The sequence below is a fragment of the Desmodus rotundus genome, chromosome 6, assembly GCF_022682495.2.
Source record: "Desmodus rotundus isolate HL8 chromosome 6, HLdesRot8A.1, whole genome shotgun sequence".
Taxonomy (NCBI): Eukaryota; Metazoa; Chordata; class Mammalia; order Chiroptera; family Phyllostomidae; genus Desmodus; species Desmodus rotundus.
The window spans coordinates 139,144,486-139,166,544 of record NC_071392.1 but is presented as its reverse complement, the minus strand read 5'-3'; the positions used below and the strand labels follow the sequence as shown (position 1 = coordinate 139,166,544).

The 22,059-nt window shown below is 46.9% G+C and overlaps 1 protein-coding gene across 3 annotated transcripts in view; it reads right to left on the bottom strand.

The window, feature by feature from the left end:
- Positions 1–16,326, bottom strand: part of AFAP1L1 (actin filament associated protein 1 like 1) — a 60,592-nt gene extending 44,266 nt beyond the window's left edge. For 2 of the 3 annotated variants that reach the window (XM_045185044.3, XM_045185043.3), the window contains exon 1: positions 16,160–16,325. Coding sequence is in view for 2 of the 3 variants with exons in the window: in XM_045185043.3 (XP_045040978.1) it covers positions 16,160–16,175 (16 nt within the window). In the remaining variant the exon portion in view is untranslated. Of the gene's footprint in view, positions 1–16,159 lie in introns of all 3 variants that reach the window. The other variant, XM_053927016.2, reaches the window with a different exon arrangement.
- Between the last annotated feature and the right edge of the window lie 5,733 nt (positions 16,327–22,059).

Here is a 22,059-nt window from a genome sequence, read left to right as displayed (position 1 = left end):
AGTGAGGCTCAGTCACAGAACCAAGACTCAAATGCAGGCCCAGCCCTAGAGCCTAAGCTGCCTATTGCTGCATCACCATACCTTCTGCTCTCTTCTTCTGACAGGGATGTCCAACTCCCACAGCTTCCTGGAACCAGCAGTGAGCACCTCAGAACTGTTCCCCAGCAGTGTCCATTCACAGGATGAGCACTGCCCTGAGGCCTGGCTGGGGCTGGGCTTTCTGCTTCTGAGAAGTTTGAGTTGGAGGACCTATCTCACCAATAGCCTGGGGCAGACAGAAAGAACAGCGGGCCGGGGGTAGGCAGGTAATGCAGATAATAATAAAAATATACAAGAATGACAGAGAATGTTCTCCCAGAGAACATTTATTGAATATTTCCTATAAGCAGGGCACTGTGCCTAATACTTTTATTTCTTTTTATAAATAGGACTTCAGATAGAAAAAATTGGGTTAATTCTAATTCTTGCTTCATGAGATATTATCATCATTGGTCCATGCATACTCCATATAGTTTCATATATAGTTGCTTATTTATGTAGTCATTATTTTTGCTAATGTGGTCAGCACCCATGAATCTACCATTCAAAGCAAAAGCCAGGATCTGGACGGTATCTTATGTCCCCCCATGACCCCACGCTTCTGCCTCCCCCACCTAACCTAGCTGCCGTCTTAAATGCTGCATTCTCCACACTCTTGCCTTCCCTTGTATGTAGTGTCATTGCAAGTAGATGTGCCCGTACACATTTAAACATTTTTAAGTTGTTTGTAACTTTATTAAAAGGGTATAATGCTAGAGGTAATCTTTTGTGACTTTTTTCTTTACTATTAGTATATTACTAAGATTCCTCCAATCGTTTCTTGTTACTGTGTTTATTCACTGTTTTGTGTGATACTTCATTGTGGGAACATTCTCCATGCCTAATACTCTGTGCCTACTACTTCATTTAATCTTCACAGCAACCCTATATGGCAGGAGCTCTTCTTATCCCAGTTTTACTGACAAACCTCTGAGGCCTAGAGAGGCTCAGGAACTTTCGGGTGGTCGCAGGTGCCACGTGTGAATCTTTCTGCTCTCCCATGGAACACTGATTTGGTATAGAGGGAAAAACACAGGAGCTAGAGTCAAAAGCCCAGGGCTCAAGCCCCAGCTCCATACTTACTGGCTGTGTAGCCTTGGGCAAATTACTTCATGTCTCTGTGTCTCAATTTCCTGAACGCTGAAGAGGGTGATGATAACTGCTGTGCCTGCCTCTCAGGCAGGTATGTGAAAAGTGAGAGCATGTGACCCTGAAGTTTTGTCAATTGTAAATTGTGGTTAATAGTATATGTGCCACCTGCTCCCCCTCTCCCCAGTCAAACAACAGAACCTGTGTAGGATTCAGGAGGTGAGAATGAACATAATCTCTATTCTGAAGAGCAAAGGTTAGGTTGACAACAGTCGATAGAAACCTCAGTGTGATAAAAGAACCAGGAAATCCTCAATAGATGCTTCAGGTTGCACTAATAGGAACATACTATGAATTCATCATTGTTATGTTCGATGGGTCTTTTAAAAAATTATTATTTTTTATTATTTTTTACCTATTTTCAATATCTGGGACTCCACCCACCCCAGTACATTTTGCTCATGCTATTTCCTCTGCTACCCACTACTGGATGTGTGACCTTGGGCAAATTACTTAACTTCTCTATGTCTCCTCATCTGCAAAATGGGGATAATAACAATACCGACACTTTATCGGGTTGTCATGTGGACCCGGTAAGGTATTATAGGGAGTGCTTAGAGCAGTTTCTGATACATGCCAAGTTGACTATTATTGTTATTTAAAATTTCTCCTACTCGCCACACACCCTTTGAGAGTTGCTTATTTAGATACCTCTTCCTCCAGGGGGCCCATCCTGCTTTCCTGGACAGGTGAGGTCATCTTGTTACACCCTTCAAGGTAGATGACTTGTTCAGTGTTCTTCTCCATTAAACTGTGAGCCCATGAGGGCAGAGATGATGTCTGATTTGATACCTGCCACCACTGCCCAGTGCCCAGTGCAGTAATGGGTATATAGCAGGTGACTGGGAATGGAAAAACAGACAACCCAGAATTCAGAGGAAGGACCACAGACCAGGGAGAGGGCTGTAAATCCTGCCTATGACAACTGTCTCCCAGAGCAGAAGGGCTCATGTTGGGGGGCGGGGAGAGGGAGGGCAGAGCACTGGGCCACTGGGGGCACTGGAGGGCAGAAATCTGAACTGAGAAGCAGATGTCCCTTCCAAAAGTTTAACCAGTACAGTGCGTAGTTGAGACACTGGGTTACTGGGTTAAAAAACACCTGGAGTCAAACCCTAGCCCAGTGGCCCCAGGCAGGTGATGGCAGCCTGGCTGTCTCATTTGTTAAAACGGGAACTGTGGTCATGAGAGCGCCCCCCTCGGAAGGCTGTGGTGAGCAGAGAGGGAGGTGAGGCGTGCAGTGCTGAGCATTGTGCCGAGCACACAGGAGTCTTTCTGTCAAGTTTGGTTGTTACTACTGATGTTATTGGCAGTCACAGGGGATTCAAGCGTCACCTGGGGGTTAGCCTGACTGTTTCAGATGGGAGGCTAAAGGTCAGGCTCAGTTTGCCCGCCTTGACTGCTGTCCAGGTAGGAAGTCCCTCCCTTCCTTCATTCTCCTCACTTGCAAAAGCCTCCCAGTGCTAACTTTGGATTTGGTTCTGGACCAGGTGCCCAGGAATCCAGCTCCAAGGAAGCCCAGCCATCCTGGGGCAGACTTTGGAAGACCCTGGGGTGATTTCTGCCTCTAGGACTAGGGGTAGGAATCAAGGAAATGATGGTTGAAGATGTTGGGAATGAATGTCCTGAGAATTGACAAGCCCCAGACAAATGTCTCCTCTGCTGTTCCATTAGACCAACAATTCTACACAATCAATGCTATTAAAAATGGACAGAGTTTGAAGTTGCATCTCACCTTGTTCTTAACTGAAACATGTTAATCTTATTCAGTCTGCTTCTCACCAGCAATATTTGCTGTAGCTCTTAACTGCTCACTTCTTGCCAATACTCCCTTTCTGCTCTGATGTGAGCTCACTGCTGGCTGTAATAAATTCCCCAAATGGCAACACATAGCACAACCCTACCGCCCACACCTCCTCGGGAACTCCCCAGGGCAAGACACCAGTTTCCTTTGTGACACAGATGATGAAAGAACTCCACATGTTGCCAGCGCTCCCTGTGGCTGATCCCCTACTCCTTTGTAATTCCATCCTTTGGATGGGCAGGCGAGAAGAGAGAAGCCCAGGGAAAGTGTTACAGAGAGAACTTGGATTCCATTCTAATTCATTAAGAAAGGTGATCATTTACAAACCTGTATTTTAAGCTTTAGTGTTTTTTTTTTTAATTGAACGCTTCGTAGTGCTGAGTGCTTTCTTTGCATCTGTCCAATGATCCCCAATAGGTAGGCAGGAGATTGTTATCTCCATTTTTAGTGGAAGAAACTCAAAACTCAGGGGATTAAGTGGAAGGAGTAGAGCTGTGATTCAAACCCGGCAACTGGACACCATAGGCAAAGCACTCAGTTCCCACAGTATGCTGTCTCTATTATTAGTTACAGATCGAGCAACATAGCCTCTCAGGGACTGGGGCACACTCAGTTAAAAGGACCTGGAGGATAAGTCCCCTCTCTTGGGAAGGACTCGAGAGGTTCCATTTAACTTCTACCTGCTCCTCTGGGCTGTAGGGATGCTGACTCGATTTGCACCCTCAGCACGTTTCTGTGCCTTTCTTCCCCTGCTGTTTTCTCCACCTAAAATGCCATCTCTCAGTGCTTCTGAGGTTCCTGGCTAGGAAGTGTCCCTTGAGCCCTCTGGTCTCTTTATATTCTCTTTGAAGGACAATGACCAGGTATGACCTCATGGCATAGGCACTGGTGACCTAGTCTTACTTTCTCTGCCTCACTAGGAGATTCTGGGGTACAGGGATCCTGAGTTTCTTCTCTGTAATCTCTCAGAGCTGCACCTGGTTTCTGGCTAGAGGTGAGGAAACGACCTATCTCCCTGGCTTCCCAGCACACTCCTAGATCAGTTTTCTTCTTGGTTCAAGTGGAGCTAAAAAAATTCCCCCTTGCTTTCATATCAGCTGGATCTACTCTTAGCAAACCCTCCAGTAAGAAAGGGCAGGAAGAATAAATATTTATTCTACAAATGAATAAATATAATTCCATCTTCAAAAGAAAGCTTTGGTATAAATCAGCATAATTTCTCTATTTTAAGATGCCACTGATTTTAAGATGTTTTTATCTATTAAAAAACCCAGCTTTTTGGAAAAAGTGCAGAAAAAGAAATAGATTAATATATCAGTTATAAGATAATGTTCTGATTCCTTTTTCAAATTGTAAGAGAAAGTTTATTTAGAAAGTTATAGAGGTAGTAGAAGTAAATCAGCTCTGCTGTGTAGGCTCAGGAAACAAGTTACAGAAGTGAAAGAAGGGCCCTTGGAATTTAGGAGAGAGAAAGGCAAAGGTAACCCACCTGGAGGGGAAGAAGAGGGGGAAGGGAAAAGCACAGGTGTGCTCCTGAGAGGAACAGCTCCAAATGTGCTCTGATTTTTAAAATTGGTACCAATGAAATTTAAAAAATATGGTCCAATTCAATTTTTATTTCCTTCTTTTGTCTCTGTTGGTCTCAGATCAAAGGCTCCCAAGCCTTGACCAAGTCATTGTGAAGCACGGATAGGCATCAGCAATGTGTCCTGGCCAAGTCCCAGCCCTGAATCCCTATGGGCTCCTGGGTCAGTGAGGGCGTGTCATGGCCACCAGCACTGATGGCAGCTTGGAAGCCCCCAAAGCCATTGGATAGGTTTTTCTCCCCAGCAGAGATGTGTCTGTGTTCTGCTGATAACTTATGACCACATTATTGGTTCTGTGGAAAGCCAACTGGGAGATGGTCATGTGACCTTAGGCAAGATGCCACCCATTGAGCCTCAGTTTCCCCAGTTGTAAAACGAGGGGCCTAGGATTAGATAGGTGGTTTTCAAATGCCATGCTGATGAAACCGCGGGATCGGTATAGCTTCCTTAGGAGCTGCCTTGGGAGTAGAAGGGATGGAGTGGGCTGTACTCAGTGTTCTCATTTCTGCTTCACCCAAAGCAGCTCTATTGCTTAAGATTCTGTTTGCAAAAAGATTCTGGGGCTAAATGTAGTTCAAAAACCACTGTAAGTGATACTCCTCCAACACTAGTCTTGAATACACACTCGTGTATGGTCCAAGTGAAGCAGGGTGCAGCCAAGAGGAGGGCCCCAAGAAGGGATTTGTAATGGGGTCCAGGACTTGGGGTGTCCAGGAAATATTAGAAAAATGTATGTAGGATGTCCTCATCCCCACAGGCCTGAGCCAGGGGGGATGGGACACATGGAACAGGGCTATTCAGAGCTGTTTTGGGTAGCAAGAGCTTTGCAGCTAACCCCTGGCACAGTCATTTAACATATCTATAACCTTTAACTGGTTTCATGGATGTGTTAAGTAGCTGTGGCCATGCTTTGAGCCAGGGGGATGGGACCAAATTCCACCCAGGATGGGACTGGGAAGTAACTCCCCCTGGTTACAGGGCCTGTGAGAGCATGGAGATGATTGGCTCCATGCCATGGGGCCACACCTGCCCAGACTTACTATGGCAGCCCAGTAAAGCTGGAAGAATACGGGGATGCTGGCAGGTGTAACTGACTGTAGGAGGAGTCAGAAAAGGGCTGCAAAGGAAGATGGGCGCTGGGATTTAAACCTAGGCCCGGCAGCCATACAGAGGAGACCACGCGGCTCCAAAGTAAATGGGGAGGAGACCATGTGGCTCTGAAAGAAAGAGGAGACCACGCGGCTCCAAAGTAAATGGGGAGGAGACCATGCGGCTCTGAAAGAAAGAGTAGACCACGCGGCTCCAAAGTAAAGAGTAGACCATGCGGTTCTGAAGTAAATGGGGAAAAGTACCACAAGGTTCTGAAGGAGAGTAAAGAGGACCACGAGGTTTTGGAGTGCTTCTTTTTGCCACGCGGCTTAGGCAGCAGGAGAGACTTTGCCAGGAAGAAAGGGGAGAAAGGACTCTTGCTAGTGGGCCATGAGAAGGTGCCACATGGCTTTGGATTAACTGGAGATTGCAGCAGCCACACAGCTGATGGTGCCGGGAGCCTGAATCACGGACTTCTACTTCTTTTCCTGAGACACGGTACCCCGGACTGGGCACAGGGAGAGGGAAGGACTGTGCATCTGTGGGTATTCTAAAGGACTTTATTATCTTATTGAAGACATTAGGTCATTATTCTAAGTTTGTGTAACTTTTAAATAAACAATTCCTTTCCTTTTCACCAGTCTCTGGCATTGAGAGACGTCTTTCCTCTGGCAGCGGGCATTTCAAACCTAGCAGGTGGGCGTGGGGGAAGGAACCTCCAGAGACAGAAAGGGGGAATCCTTTCTGTAATAATTTATCGTGAACCCCCCCCCCCCTCTGCTCTGTAACACAAGGACAGGGCCTCATTCCTCAGTCTGGACATATCCTCAGAATCCTACTCACCACAGTGCTCCAGGCAGACATTCCCAACTGCCTGCATTCTGACCCAGCAGTTGGCAAACTTTGTCTTTAAAGGACTAGACAGTGCATGCTTTAGGCTTTGCAGGCCATGCATGACCTCTGTTGCAACTGCTCAACTCTTGCCCTTGTAGTCAGAAAGCAGCCATAGACAATGCATAATGAATGGGCATGGCTGTGTTCCAGTAAAACTTTATTTACAAAGAGAGGTGGTGGGCTGGATTTGGTTCATAGGCTGAGGTGTGCAGACCCCTGCACTGTATTACTTCGACCTCACAGATGAAGAAATTGAAGCCCAAGGAGAGGATTCAAGGAACTAGGTTTGGTTGTGATTCCATCTCCCGGACCGTGAGTGCGGTTTCACTCCCCCCGCCCCCCCCCCCCCCCCCCCCCCCCGCATTGCTCACTTAACCATGACTCTGACCCCAGAACTAGAGTTGAGGGAATGGTGCCTGGAAAAGACACGTGCCCCACTTCTCCCTCTCAGAAGATCAGTTTTCTCCTCGGTTCTTAGAGGTCCCAGAACCGAGATCAGTTTTCTGCCCTCGGTCCTAGAGGGCTATAAAAAGCCAGGCTTGTCTCCTGTTGTCAGTCAGTTCCCCAGAGCTGGAATGACTGCAATGTGTGCTGTGCCCCCACTGCAGCCTGACAACTGCGTCAGGGGGAAGAGTCTTGCCTGGCTGGCTCTGTACCTCCTCTCCGACCTGGGGTGTGGTTGGGATTCCTGAGTGGAATTTTACATGGAGGACAAGCCCTGTCTGGGTGTTTTTGGGGCAGCCTCTATTAATTCCAGGAGGATCAGAGCTTCTCGAATTCTAAACACCAGAACTCCTAGGGCCACAGCCGGAGTGTGAAGGGTAAGAAATCAAACCTCACTGGCAGCTGCCTGGCCCTACTGTTCACATTCCTTTTTCCTCCTCTGTTTCTTGGCAGACTCCTTGTCCTCACCTTGAAATCTTTACCTGGTAAGTCCCTGTGGCTTATCTAACAAGTCCTTCACAGGAGTGACCTGGGAGTCACTCTCCAGCATTCATGGAGAAGTGGTGGAAAGCAGTGGTAAAAAACTTGGGTTTGGAGGTTGGCAGGGTGGGTAAATAAAACTTTCTAACCTTCAGTTTCTTCATCTGTAAAATGTGGAAATTTAAATACATATAATTAAATATATAACTATATGTATAACAAATTTGTAATTATGTAATGAAAATAAATAACAGGAAATAACTTTTGAATGTAACAGAGGACAACGTCACAATAAACATTCCCACTTGATTTCCTTTGGTGGGATGGGATTGCAGTGCTGAAGGAAGATAAATATCACAAATATATTAATATCAAAAACTTCCAATAGTCTATGCATTCATATATTGCCGTAAACATTCCTCCACAGGGCTGTCCTCATTAGCCTACCACAGAACCAGATTTTGCCAAAAATGACAGAATTTTTAATACAAAATTATGTTTATACATTTATAATTCACATATACAGCATCTGTGATTTTAGAAAATAGAAGCTACACATTGTACAGACACTCTGAACTCATAGCTGTAGGCAACATTTTTGGGTGGGATTTCACCCCCAATAAAGTCAGTGACATATTCTGTGAAGACAAAAGCCAACTACTTCAACTTCCTGCTTGTGGAGAGTATTAAATGGCTCAGTGCACACATGTAAACTGCCTCTGTCATGGTGAGCACTCATGGCTACTGTTATTAAACCTATGCTACATGTCAGACACTGGCAATGAGATAAAAAGACAGCTTCAGATCACAGGACTCACATATGCATAGACGAAGCATTTAAGTTAGTGCAGTGAAATCTCCTAAACGAGGGTGGAGGTAACCTGAAGTCAGAGAGGAGGTTGAAGAGGGGATGTGGCAGGGGAGTTTTCCCAGGAAGATGATGCTGAGTGGTCTCTCTCAGTGAAGGGGAAGAGCAGAGTCTTTTTTTCTGAATTTCACTTTTTACATCCTGTCCAATGGGAAAAATGTCTCAGCTGTCCACTTCACATGGCTTTTGCCAGGGGTGAGAGAAGCCACACAAGAGAAGTGCAGGGTGCAAGGGTCCCCAGAGAAAGCATTTTAGTGGTCAATTCTCAGTCTGAATATTCTTATGTTACCTGGGTTCCTTCTAAGACAGTGCTAGAGTGAGCAACAGGGAATCCCAGAATGTGTTTGAGCAGGGTCAAGGGTCATGACGAAAGCAGTGCATTACAACAGTGAGCACATCAGACTCACTTGGGAGCTTTGCAAAAAATACACGTTCAAAAACCTCACTCCAGACCCAGTGATCAGATCCATTGTGGGATATGTTTCCAGTAGGTTCCATAGGAGATGATTCTGAGCTCAGCTGGATCTGAGAACCACTGCTGTAGACAGATTAGGAGGGGTCCTTAAAGCAGGCTGGAGAAGGCGAGACTACAAGGAGGAAGCTCCTATAGGAGATGACGGGGTATAGGAGAAGAAGCCATCCAAGGTAGATTTTCCAATGAAAGTCCATAGGACTTGGAGTCTTATTGTATAAAGGATGAAGGCAAAGGAAATGATGAATAATCACAAAGTCTACGTTTCCATACCTAAAATGAAAATCATTGATGGAGAATCCTGGAGCTGAAAGTGGCCATATCCAATTCCCATCCTGTGAATTTTTTCTTTCATTTATTCAACATCTCAACAGATAGTTTTTGAGCACCTACTATGTGCCAGGCATTAAACTGGGTGCTGGGGAAAGAGCTGTGGGCAGGTGAGAAGAGCCCTGCCCTCACAGAGCTCACATTAACAGCTAATTCAATCCCACAACTAATTATAATTGTGAAAACAGTGACCAATGAGACATACAGGGCGCTGTGAGCACTTTAAAAGGGATGTAGCTTAGGAGACTGGGAAAGATTGCCTTGAGGAAGGGATGCTTGAGCAGATTGCTAAGGATGAGTAGGAGCTAAACAGGTGCAGGTACAAAGGCCAGTGTGGGGAGAGCCCACAGTAAGAGACGGACAGGGGCCCAAAGTAACTTTGTGACAGACAGGGCAGGACCTTGAGGGCTACCACAAGGATTGTAGTCTATTTCTTAAGAATATTGGGAAACTTCTGAAGGGTTTAAGCATAATCAGATTTATAGTTTTAAATAACTGTCTTTAATTGCATCCTGCCTTCTTCCCAAATTCCATCCACTAGCAGAGATAATTCTTAAGTCCAATAAAATCTATGATACAATGTATATTTAAAAGATCAGTGCTTCAGGCTGAAGTATACATTCTTAGAAGTCCTGTTCCCTATAATGTGCAAAAGGGCCATGTCTGTGGAAACAACGTGAATATTAAGTAACAGTTGTCTTTAACCTATATATTATTCTGGTCCCCACAGTAGACATCCTGTGTCTTCTCTGATTTGTGGCCACTCAGCCTCCGCTTCATGATGTCCCTGGGCAACTCTAATTCTATCATTGAATACCTCTTTTTTATTTGTATGCTCCTCCTACATTGAGCCCAAATAATTCTTTGTTTAACCTCTTGTCTAGCTTCCTGGAGACACTATTACCTCTTCTACAGGACTAATCCATGTCCCCCCATTCAAATTTAGTCTCATTCTACAAACAGCCCCATTTCCTTCAGTAGTTCCTCATGTGGTTGTGTTAACAGAAAAAGAGAAACAGGAAGGGTCATCTGATTTGGTGGTGAGTAAAATGAGTTCAAAATTGGGTCACTCAGAGGTTGAGTTGACCTCTGAATGGAAATATACCACAGGCAGGAGGTAATGCAGGAGTAACCCATGGCTGAAGATAGACATCGAGAGTCCCCCTCTTAGAGGGGCTTGGTTCTGTACAGGAGTGAGTATGGAGAGAGGGGGCTGAGCTGGTGAAGAGATAAGGGAGGAGAGAGAGGGCAAGAGACATCAAAGAAGAAGGGGCAAGTGAGTCAGAGGGAAATATGGGACACAATTAGTAAGCGCTCACTGTGGGCCAGGTACTGGGTGCTGGGAAAATATGACCACATTTCAGCCCCTCACTGCTAGATATCGTTCTTGCTGCTTTACAGACTGAGGGACCAAGGCTTATTTGGGTCACTGGCCATAGGGCAGGAGAAGCAGAGGGTACAAGCAAGTATAAATTTGGGGTTGGGGCATGGGAGAGGCAGAAAAGGCTTTCGGGAGGGATGGAGTGGTGGTTATTTAACCTAGACTTATTTGACTCCAAAATCCATGCTTTTCCCATCTCTGCAAAGTTGGAGAGTGCATTTAGAAAAGTGTAGAAGATCAACAGAGCTACAGAGAAGTCCAGAAGATAGGACTTTGAATAGGCCAAGATTAGACAAAACGGAAACCATTGGTAACCCTTAAGAGTGGGCTTTCAGCAGAAGGTGTGATTGGAAGTGAGACTGCAGGCAGTGAAAGAGTGTGTGGGAAGGAACAGGAAGCTGTGAGTGCCGATCATTTATTTGAGAAATTTGGCTGGGAAAGGAAAGAGGAAAATGCTTAGCGTGGCGGGGGTATGTGTCTGCACAGGGGATTAATTTTTTTTGTTTAGTTGCATTTTTTTTTAGAGGGTAAGATGGGTATGAGAAGCTGGTGATATCCCAAAACAGGATTGTTTTTCCAAACCAAAGATCAGAATGGAAAAATGATAATGCTTTTGGCAGAGGGTGGGGAGGGAGGGACTTAATTGGCAGGGTGCTCACCCATGTGAGAAGTGGGGCCTGAAACTGATATTTGAGGGAGAGGCAGAAAAAAACCCTGACTATAATGGAGAAGCCACACAAAGGAGGCTGAGTGGGACAAGGAAATGGAAGTGGTGCCCAGTGACCAGCAGAAACCTCTGCAGGGACGAGTGTGAGGTTAAATACCATGGCCCCATATGACCACACATGTCCACTGCAGAGTGTGGCTAAGATCCAAGTAATGATCTTTGATAAATATAACACCTATCACTTATTGAATACTTCCTAAGTGCTAGCTTTCCCCATGACACTCCAGATGAAATGAAACTGGAGGTCAGAGGAATTAAGTAATTCACCCAATGCATACAAGATCATATGGCTAGAAAGTTGCAGTCAAACTCAAACCCGTTTGTCCATTCTCTGAACTGAACCACTCAGTTCTACTGAGTCACCAGGCTGTTGAAGGTGACCTTATGGAATGCATTTGGATGGAAAAGGTGAGTATGGATGAGTATTCTTTCAGAATGCCAGTAACTGATAGAAATGGTGGAGACAATGAACTCGGATGTCAGGGGAGAGGTATGGGGATTCACAGCCATGGGGATGGGCTCCTCAGGGGAATGGCTACAGGCTGCTTGGTCAATGCTATGGATAGGGAAGATGTGGCTTCAGTCATCATTGTCATCACCATCATGTCTTAGCTGGTGTAACAGAAGGCAAGACACAGAATGGGTTCTTCTATCATCTCTTGAACAATAAAATTTTCATTTAATGAAAAGCAGAGCTTCACATTATTTCTTGAGTTGCCCAGTAGACAATATGATTTCCCAAAAATATAGAATGCAGCGAAAGAAACTCCCATCTTGGGTTGAATTTGATTAGTTGAGAAAGAATTAGTTGTAAAGTAGAAAGGAAAGGAAACTTGGGGCAATCAATGACTGCATATGAGCCAGGCAGATCAGACATAACCTTGGACATTAAGAAGGCATATTAAAAAATCAAAGAAAATCTAGACAAAAGATTTCAAAGTGAAGATGACTTGAGAAGACTGGAAAGTTTGCAAAAGCAAAATTGTGAAGATCCAACCATGGTTAGTAGGCATGAATACATGGAATAAATAAGAGAAAATGGACTCTCAGAAATGTCAGTAGGACAGTGGTCCAGTTATTGAACTTGCATTTCCAAGAGACAAGCACCATAAGGGAACTCCAGGATACAGAGAAGATTATGACATGGGCCCTGTCTCTGCGTTGTACAACAGCTGACCAACTCATTATTTAAAGTGGGGACTCAGAGGGTGTCATCAGAGGCAGACCAGCGTGTGGAGAGACCAAGCAGAGCTCTATAAAGCAATTTTACTATGTTAAACCTGATTTTAAAAGATTGTAATTACTACAATAGCAAGCATTATTGAGTGGATTCCATGTGCTAGGCATTGTGTGAAGTGTTTTCCACGCACTTAATATTTACAACCCCAAGAAATAGGTATTACCAGTATCTATATCTTACCCTAATAAGACGATAAGTTAATTACTTGTCCTGTAGAAGGTGGTGTATTATTAGTCTATAGTGAAGGTGTTACCTTCACCAAAGGCTAATTCTCTTTGTACAATATTCAGGAATCAGGAAATCCTGCTGGAATGAATTTCATTATATTACGGGGTCTGGCACAACTAATGCCCCATGTTTATTATAAAATCGTAAGCATGTAATTCTGTAACATAACAGTATCACACTCAAGCATGCCATATGACATTTTAGGTGAAACGTTCAAATTAGAATTATAAATTACTATGTCCATATTATTACCTTCCCAACCACACTCAAGCAGGCCTTAGTTCTATAAGTGGTTTCGAAGTCCATTACTACATCATACGAATCCTGCTTTAGTTATGGAAAGACACATACACTGTCAGAAGAGAAATCCTACTTCCCAGGTTTATTTCCACTTTCCAGTTGACTTTGATGCTGTAACTGCTACTGAAGATCTGAAGAGTGCACCCCCGGCACGCTGGAGGCACGGGGTGGAGGGCAGGTGCTCATCGCAGGAATATTTGGCATCCAAGCCCTGCTCCAGGACTTGGGCAGGTTAGCTGCCACCATGGAGGCAGTCAGAGGCAAGCTTACCATCAGGACTTCAGTTCTGACCCAGCTCTCTTTCTGTCACGGTGCCTGACTATGGGAGTTACTGTCAGTGACCTCTTGTTATGGACTGAATTGTCTCCCTTTCCCCCAATTCATATGTTGAAGCCCTAACCTTCTCAGTGTGTCTGTCTTTGGAGATAGCACCTTCGGGGAGGTATTTAAGGTTAAATGATGGCATAAAGGTGGGGCCCTAATCCTCTAAAACTGGTGTTCTTTTAAGAAGAGACACCCGAGCTCTTTCTGCTTTTTTGCAGAGAAGAGGCCATGTGAGGACACAGTGAGAAGGAGGCTATCTACACACTCAGAACAAAGATCTCGCCTTTATCTTGGACTTCTAGCCTCCTGAACTGTGAGAAAATAAGTTTTTGCTGTTTAAGCCATCCAGACTATGGTATTTTGTTAGGCAGCCCTAGCTGTCTAATATACCGGCCACACCTGCTGTCCTGTGATACTGGCATTGATGATAACACCTGATCACGGTCCCGTCTCATCACTTGTTCCAAGAGAAGCCATGTAAAAAGCTGAATGTGGTGCCTGGTGTATGGTAAGAGTTCGATGATTTCACTTGTCATTGTTACTGATTCCGAAGTGTGGTTTCCTCCACAGCGCCCTGGTCATGGCAGTCCCACTCCCCACATGGTAGGTTTGGGCTTGAAACGAGGCCTGCACTTCTGAAAGCTTCCTTGACAACAGAAAGTATGTGCATACACACTCACCTGGGGGCAGGGTCACCAGAAAGATCTGCTGGAATGATTTTTCAAGTCTCATGTTTCATCTTAAAACACATAGATTTTTGTATTCTAATTAATACTTAGTCATGTTTGCTTTCATTCACAAAGTGCTTGCAGTAATTTATCATGGCAGACAACTACAACCAAGGATCGATAACCCAGTCCTGTGTGCCTGTCTACTTTGCTTGCATTTTGGGAAAGCCTTTGTGAGTCACAAAGAACTGTTCTGATGTGAGGACATAGTAACGTTCTTCTTTTTAAAAAATCAGCATTACAATTAACCTGCGGCGCACTGTAAACTATGTTTCCTATCACTAACTACTGAACCACTGTTAGTGAGGGAGCTCCTATGGTGTGCCAGGCACCCCGTCAGCACACTGACCCCGCAGATCCGCCCCCAGTGTTCCGGAAGCTGCAGTGGGGCAGGGGAGGTAGACACTAACAGGTAGTTGGATAACTAACTCTTAGTTAGGGCGCACTGTGACGACAGCTGTGGAGAAGGAAAGTGGCTCCGGAAAGCCTTCAGTAGGTAGAGGGCCAGAGCCCTAGAACATTCGGAGCCCTAACAGATTCCTGGGAAGTCTGGCTTCCTAGGAAGAGTGCTCTGGAGTGAAGTGAAGCCCTGGCTATTACATGTGTAAAACTAAGTGAATCGTTGTCACCCCTGGTGTGCCTGAGGAGGACGTATTCTGCTTTCCATAATTTGGGGTGGCTGGTTGTGGATTTTTGTGCTGGGGACCAGACAGGGCGGAACTTGACAACTTGTGGGAGGTAAGGGGGTGGGGGCTGGTGCTCTGCTTTAGAAGTGTGATGTGGGAGGTGGGGATGGAGGACTGAGGGACATCAGTGCCTCTTGTCTCTTTCTTTTTTTTTCTCCTCTGGGAGTGTGCATACTCTTTGCAGACTTGTCTAGGAGTCAGTGAACAGCAAGAACTGCTTTATAAATCTTGAACTGGAAGCCAGGGATCCCCTCCAGCCCTCTGAACTCCAGCTTAATCTATAATGGGCGTGCAGGGGTGGTGAACCTGACACCTACTGCTCTTGTGGAATCTCTGCCCCCCCCCCCCCCCCCCCCCCCGCCATGCCCTCCTAATTGCTTCCACAACCTTGGTCACTCCTTTCCCCACTGGTGGCCTCAGCACAGCGAACAGGCAGATGGAGAAAGTGTGTAAGATTATTGTAGGGATGGGGAAGAATTTTCCATTAATAATAATAACAAGAATAATCATGCTTCTTTTGTTGGTACCACACTCACTAACGTACCAAGTATATTCACACCTGTAATCTCTTTGGACGCCAGAAGTGGGTGGTTAGGACCCTGGTGTCCCAGCCTTAGTCACAGTCCCCATGTCCCAGCAGGCCACCGCTTTCCAGACCCATGCTCTTTGAGACGGCTGGGCCTTTTCTGAAGCACAGCCCTGTATGAACGCGGCCCGCTTTTCTCCTGTCGCCTCCAATTTCTGCAAGCCCCCAACAGTTCTGTGACATTCCTATCAAACACACTCATCTCCTGAGAGTTCAAGGAAGAAGGAGCCTCGGAGACGATCTAGTCCAACGTTGTCAGCAGCCCAGAGGGCAGAAGGGGCTGGTCTAAGGTCACCGAGCTTGTCAGGAACAGAGCCAGGACACCCCTGCGCCTGCTCTTCCTCCGCCCAGTGCCCTAGGCAGCTGCAGGCTTTGGACTCCTGGGGCTTTTCCCCAGGCACACAGAGGGGTCTTCACAAGCTGGGTGTTTCTGGACTGTAGCCTGTCAACCTTTTTGTACCCTTCCTGAGGAGACTGAGGTGGGAAAGCTCACCGGACTCAGGAATCTTGTGGGGGATTGTTTAACGAGGTTAGGAGTCCGAGTGTATGAAACTTCGGTTTTACACGTAGAGGGCCTCTCATCCCCGGGACTAACAGACACCGGGCTGCCAGGGGCTGTAGGAGGCACCTGCACACACAGCGCCGGGCCTCCACTCCCCACACCCGGCTCCACAATCCCTCTCTCCCTCCTCTCTGGCCTCTAGATCGCCCGGTTCTCCCTTCCCTGCTCGGCGCAGCAACAAGTGCGGCCGCTGCCGCTCCTCTTACCCCGGCCTCGGTCCATGGCGCCGGCCGATCCCCAGGGCTCGTGGCTCAGGTTGCGGTGGCTCCGGCGGGGCTGCTGGCGGCGGGCGCACGGAGCTTTCCAGTCCGCCCCGCGGGAGCGCCCTCCGCGCGTCCCCTCCCCCAAACAGGATGCTAGCCCGGCACCCCCGCCCGCCCCTCCACGCCTCTCCCGGAATAGACCCGGAGCACGCCTCGCCCCCTGGGCCGCCGGCCGGTGTCCCTTGTCCCACACACGCCCGTGCCACGCCCTGCCTTCCACACTCCTTCCACACGCCCCTCCCGCTGAGGTCCGCAGGACTCACTTCCCGGTTGCCGCGCTTGGGTCCCGCGCTGCGCGTCCCCCTCCAACCCGAACCAAGGCCGTGTTCAGCTCTGCTTGCTCTCTGCTAGTGATGGGGAGCTCACTATCGTATCTCCCAGCCCACCCGTCTTCAGATTGCCGAGATCGTTAGAACGTGCTCCCCCATTCCCCACCATGGAATGAAAACCTATCTCCCTGCAGCTGCCACCTATTTCCTGGCTTTGGGTTTATGGTCTCCAGCCAACAGGTTTCCTTGACACCCAGTGAGTGGACCGGGTGCTATGCAGGGGTGTCAACAGCGGTGTGAAAGAGGGGTGAAGTAATAATAATTAAGAAACCCAACACCTTGTGCAAAGGCAGAGAGACAAGGAAGGTCCTGGGAAAGGGCAACCTGCACCCTCCTGGACTGGGGAGTTCTTTCTCCATTGCTTCTATGGGCAGGTTGAAATTAATGCTGGCTTTCCAAAATTGCACGGGTAGTTTGTTTAGTGTGCCTGTGTGTGCATTTAGAGGAGATGTGGTGTAGGGAAAACCCCCCGATGGAATTTAAGTCTGAAACGTGTGTGAGCCCTTGCTCTGCTCCTTTCTAAATGTGTAATATTTAGCGTGTGAGGCTTGCTTGCTCACTGTGCTGGGGGCGATAACCTCACACTGACCTCACAAGGCTGTGCACAGGGCAAGTGAAATAATGATACAAACCCACTTCATAAGCCATAAATAGCTATACAAATGTGAGCCATTCTTATTTTCCAAGTTCCTTTTTGTTCCTGCCACTTTCCCCATTTGAAAAGGTCAGTTTAAATTCTGATGCGGACAACCAACAATTCACAAGTGGATGAAGTTCCAGAAGTTCACTGTTTGAACTCTCAGACACTTGGAGTTAAGGCTAAAAATTATAGTTAGGTTCCCAGGCTTGCCCGTTAATACTTTTAAAAACATAATGTTTCATTTAAAATAATTTTAAATGTAGAGAACAAAATATTTTAGAAATGGAGGTTTGGGTAGATTAACTTTCAGAAGCTTTCAGGAACACTGGAGGTTTATCAGAAAAGTGGAAAAGTCAGAAGGGTGAGAAGCACGTTATGCGAGAGCGTGCATCTGCAGGAGGATGCGTGAGGTGGGTTCACCAAGCTGTGGTCTGGAAAGACGCAAAAACGGGAGAGCACAGACTGCGTACAGTTCTAAGGATTAGCAATGCTGGGCGTCCAACCTTTTGGCATCTCTGTGCCACACTGGAAGAAGAAGAGTTGTCTTGGGCCACACATTAAATATACAAACACTAAAGCACAAAAAAATCATGTTTGAAGTAAATTTACAACTTTGTGTTGGGCAGCATCAGGTTGGACACCCCTGGGTGTAGTGGTTCTTCTTTAGATAATTACCCATAACGTACACTGGGTGGCACTGTTGACTGAGTTGGCTACAGCTTGGTTGTCAGGGACACTGAATGAGGTGAAGGAGGAGGCAACTTGTGGGTTTTGGATAAGGAATAATTGTATATATATTTTGTACTTTGCTTTGAATGAGGTCTACAGTTACCCTAAAAGCTACACCTTTTCATCAGTTCATTTAGGAATATTTATTGTACTCTATAAGTTTCTATTGGGAGAACTAAGTAGGAGTAATCTCTTCAAGGAATCCACAAGGTAGTAGAGGAAATAAATATGTATAAAATAAATGCAGGTACAAATTATTATGGGAAGAAAACCAGAATAGAGATAAAGTGCTTTCTGGAGTTCACCAAGACAAAGCAAAAGTGTCTCACTGATCATGGTGACCTACTGGGTGACGGACATTTGGCGAGCTAGCTGCTCGGAGGAGATGACGTTACAGGCAGAGAAAACAGCAAGCGCAAAGACAGAGATAGAGAACTGCAGGGCGTCTGCCGCGCTGTTTGGTTTGGCTGGACTGTGGGGTTGGGTGGGAAGCACAGGGCAGAAGATGGGGAGGGAGGCTGTGGAGGCCTGGTTTTCTCCTCCCCTTCCCATTTCCCTGTTAGAGTGCAACTCTCTGGGAAGGACTGTTAGCATCTGCCTCATATCTTCCCTTTCCTTTTTGCTCCATACCAAGGAAAGCCTGGTGCTTGTCTAAAGAATTCTGTGTGAAGAGCTTCAGCCCTTCCCAAAGATATCAGATTCAGTCCCAGTGAACAATACCAGGAAGAACACTCTCAACCCCTCACGTTCCGGTCTTGTGAAAACAAATGGTACTCTTCAGTCTCATTCTTAGCTTATCAGGTGGAACTGGGACGCCCTGGGAAAGGAAAATTTGGAGACCAGTGACAGAAACATACTCTAACTTTCTAACTTGTCACCTTGCCCCAGGCCTGCTTCTACCCTGGCCACCAGAGTGACCATTCCACAATCCCTATGAAATGCCCCCTAAAATATGTGATGGCCCCCCTTGCCCTCATTATTATGGTAGTTAGGGTGCCTTCTTTATGGAGCCCCAACCCGCCATTCCTCAGAATAGACAAACACTGATCTCAGGATACTTTGGGAAGAAGAAGAAAAACCACAGATTGGGGGCTCGAATCTGGATTTTTGAGCTGACTCTGTCACTCTGTGACCCTCCGTTCTTCCATTGGGTCACCAGCGTACAGTTTCCTACTTCCTCCTCTCCTTACCTCTCCGTGTTCCCCCAGATTGCAAGCACTGCGGGGTGGGTGCTGCGTCTTCCTCACTGCTAGATCCTTAGTGCATGCCTGGCACCTAGTGAGTGCTAATGGCTGGTAGAGTGAGTCAGAGAATAAATGCTCAAGTCTCAGGAGGCTTCTATGGATGCATGTGTCATGGGGGGTGCATTTAGCCTCTGGGGTTGTGTATTTGCTTATTTACTTGCAGAGGGAAGTGACATCACAATGAGGTGTTGCCTGAGCGATGCCTCTCTGTGTTCCACCCCCACTGCCTCATGCTGTAGACATGCAGCTCAACTCATGGGGCTTCTCCTCATCTCAGGGACCCCTCCTGAGCTCCTTTGTGCAGGGTGAGCCCCAGAACCCCCTGCTCGAATGTCTGCTCAGTGCTGGTCGCTGGATGAAAACCGCTCTTGTTCCACTCAGCACAATGTTGCCATTATAGCCCCTATCCAGGGAAGTGACACATGCCTGCTGATCTACTCTGAGTCCCTGAAGGCAGATAGAGATCTGGCTGGCGGCTGGGAGAAAGAGAGTTTCACGGATGGATGAAAACCCCTCCTTTTGTTGCACCTTCAGTTTCTGTTCCTGGGTAGGGGCTCCTACCTGCACTCAGGCGCAGGGCATGGTGTCAATGGCTAACAGAGCCCAGTGCTCTGGTCATATCTGGAGGAAAAGGAGCTTTTGTTTTTATGTCCAAATGCTGCACAGAGCCCACCCCTCCTTTTGGGTCCTCCCTCCAGAAAAGAGCACCCTTGGTTCCTTGAACGAGGCTCACAGACTGCAGTACCTGCAGGGATAGGCGGGAGGCTGTGTGTGGGCTAGCCATGGGAGCAGTGGCAAAGCAGGGCAGCTTGTCCCAGCCGAAAGGCCGGAAGCCAGCAACCTGGGCCAGTGTGGCCAGTGGGAACATGGGCCTGAAGTGGCCAAATGTTCAGACTTTTCAGGAGAATCCATAAATCCAGATTTTAGGTAATGTCTCTTTTGATGTAAAAACATTGGTAAGTAATACCAATTGTTTTAAAACACTGTGAGAGCCAACTACAACACCCCTGTGGGCTTAATCTGGCCTCCAGCCTCCCCATGTGGAACCTGAGGGAAGTCGTGGATCCCTGAAGACTTCTGGGAAGTCTGTCCAGCTGGGGCCCTCCACCCTGAGGGCCGAGGTGAAGCCCAGCCCTTAACAGTACAGCATGGACCAGCTCTCTTCTGAAAGGCTGGGCTGCATGCCCCATCCTCACTCCTGGGCATCAAGCTGATGCCAGGCTACAGGGTCCAAAGTGAATTTCTTAAATCTGAAACTAGAAAAACTTTAGGGCTGAGAGGAGGAGCTTGAGAGATTAGCCAGTATGGTGCCATCATTTGTCAGATGAGCAAACTGAGGCCATGGGAGGAAGAAGTCTTGCCTGAAGGCACACAAAGCCTTAGGGGCAGAACCAGGAGTGGCACCCAGAGCTCCAGACTTGATGACACCAGAACCACACTCCTCCTACCCCCACAAGTGTCACACTCTTCAGTCTGTGGGATGCAAAGAGCATGACTTTGCTATAAAGTAGATCTGAGTTTGATACCCGGTTAAGATCACGATCTTCAACCTCTCTGAACCCCAGATGCCTCATCTAAAAATTGGGGCTGATAATACCTCCCATGCACGGTGGTTGTGAAGCTCAAATTCAGTCATCTAGGAACGTAGAGTGCTTGGCACCTTGCCTGGCACAGAGGGCGCACTCTCCAAATCTCTCTCTTTAGGGAGGCGTTATTGTGCAGCAGTCAAAGTGCATGAGCTTTGGGGTGAGACATCCCTGACTCCAAGTGCAGGCTGTGCCGCACTCAGCTGTGAGACCTTGAGTGAACTGCTTATCAAGGCTCAATTCCCTCACTGTAAAATGAAGATAAAAGTAGTGCCCAGAGGATTGAATGAGACATGACAAGCACCACCATCAGAAGTGTGAGTTATTATTGTAATCACTGTGGGTTTCCTCTGAAGACATCAGATGTCTATGGAAATATGAGTGGCGTTCCCCCCAAACCGGAATTATTTTATAAAAAATTGTGTATTTATTCTTACATGTTTAAGCTTCAGTCACCTTTAAAGTACTCTCCATTTGAGGCAATACACCTATCGAGATGTTTTTTGCACTGCTCCAAACAGTGTTTGAACTCGTCAATTTTGATGTCTTTTAGTGCTTCTCCCATTTTCTATTCCCCCTCTTACACATCAAACAAAAAAAAGTTGCTCCAGGTGAGATCAGGTGAACAGGGAGGGTGGGGCACGAGGTCATGCCGTTTTTGGTCAAAACTGCTGAACACTCAGCATGGTGTGGTTAGGTGCACTCTTAAATCACCCATCAAGAAACGTGCAAATGTGTTGAGTCTTCAAAAAAGTTCCCTGAAGTTGAGCGCAGCCTCTCACAACACCACCAACTGGTACACTGATACAGACGGGTTCCTAGGACACTTACCTTGCTGGGGAAGCCTGTACTACAAGGGGCCTGCCCTCCAGAAGATAATTCTAGTTTTGTTTTGTTTTTTGCATTCCAGCCACATACACAGGCTGCCCGCTGCAGGACACTTTGTAAATCAAACCATTAGATGCTGCCAGCTTCTGCCTTCTCTGCAGGAGCACCTGGTATGTTTAGATATGAGGACTAGCCAGTTTCCAGCTCCTGCTACCTGGAGCCTGTTAAAGGATGGCGTTTTGCTCGTGTGTGTGTGTGTGTGTGTGTGTGTGTGCGTGCTGTTATTCTGTCAGAAGGACACATTGCTTGGGACAATTTCTCCTGATCCAGGTGGGCAAAACTGTGTGAGAAGCAGTCACACTTCTTCTGTATGACAATAAATTCTTTACCCACAAGAGGGCTTTGGGAATAAAAAGGTCCTTGCATCCAGGCCCTGCCTGCACTTCTCAGTGACTGACTGAGGCAGATTTGGACCCCTCATGTGTGT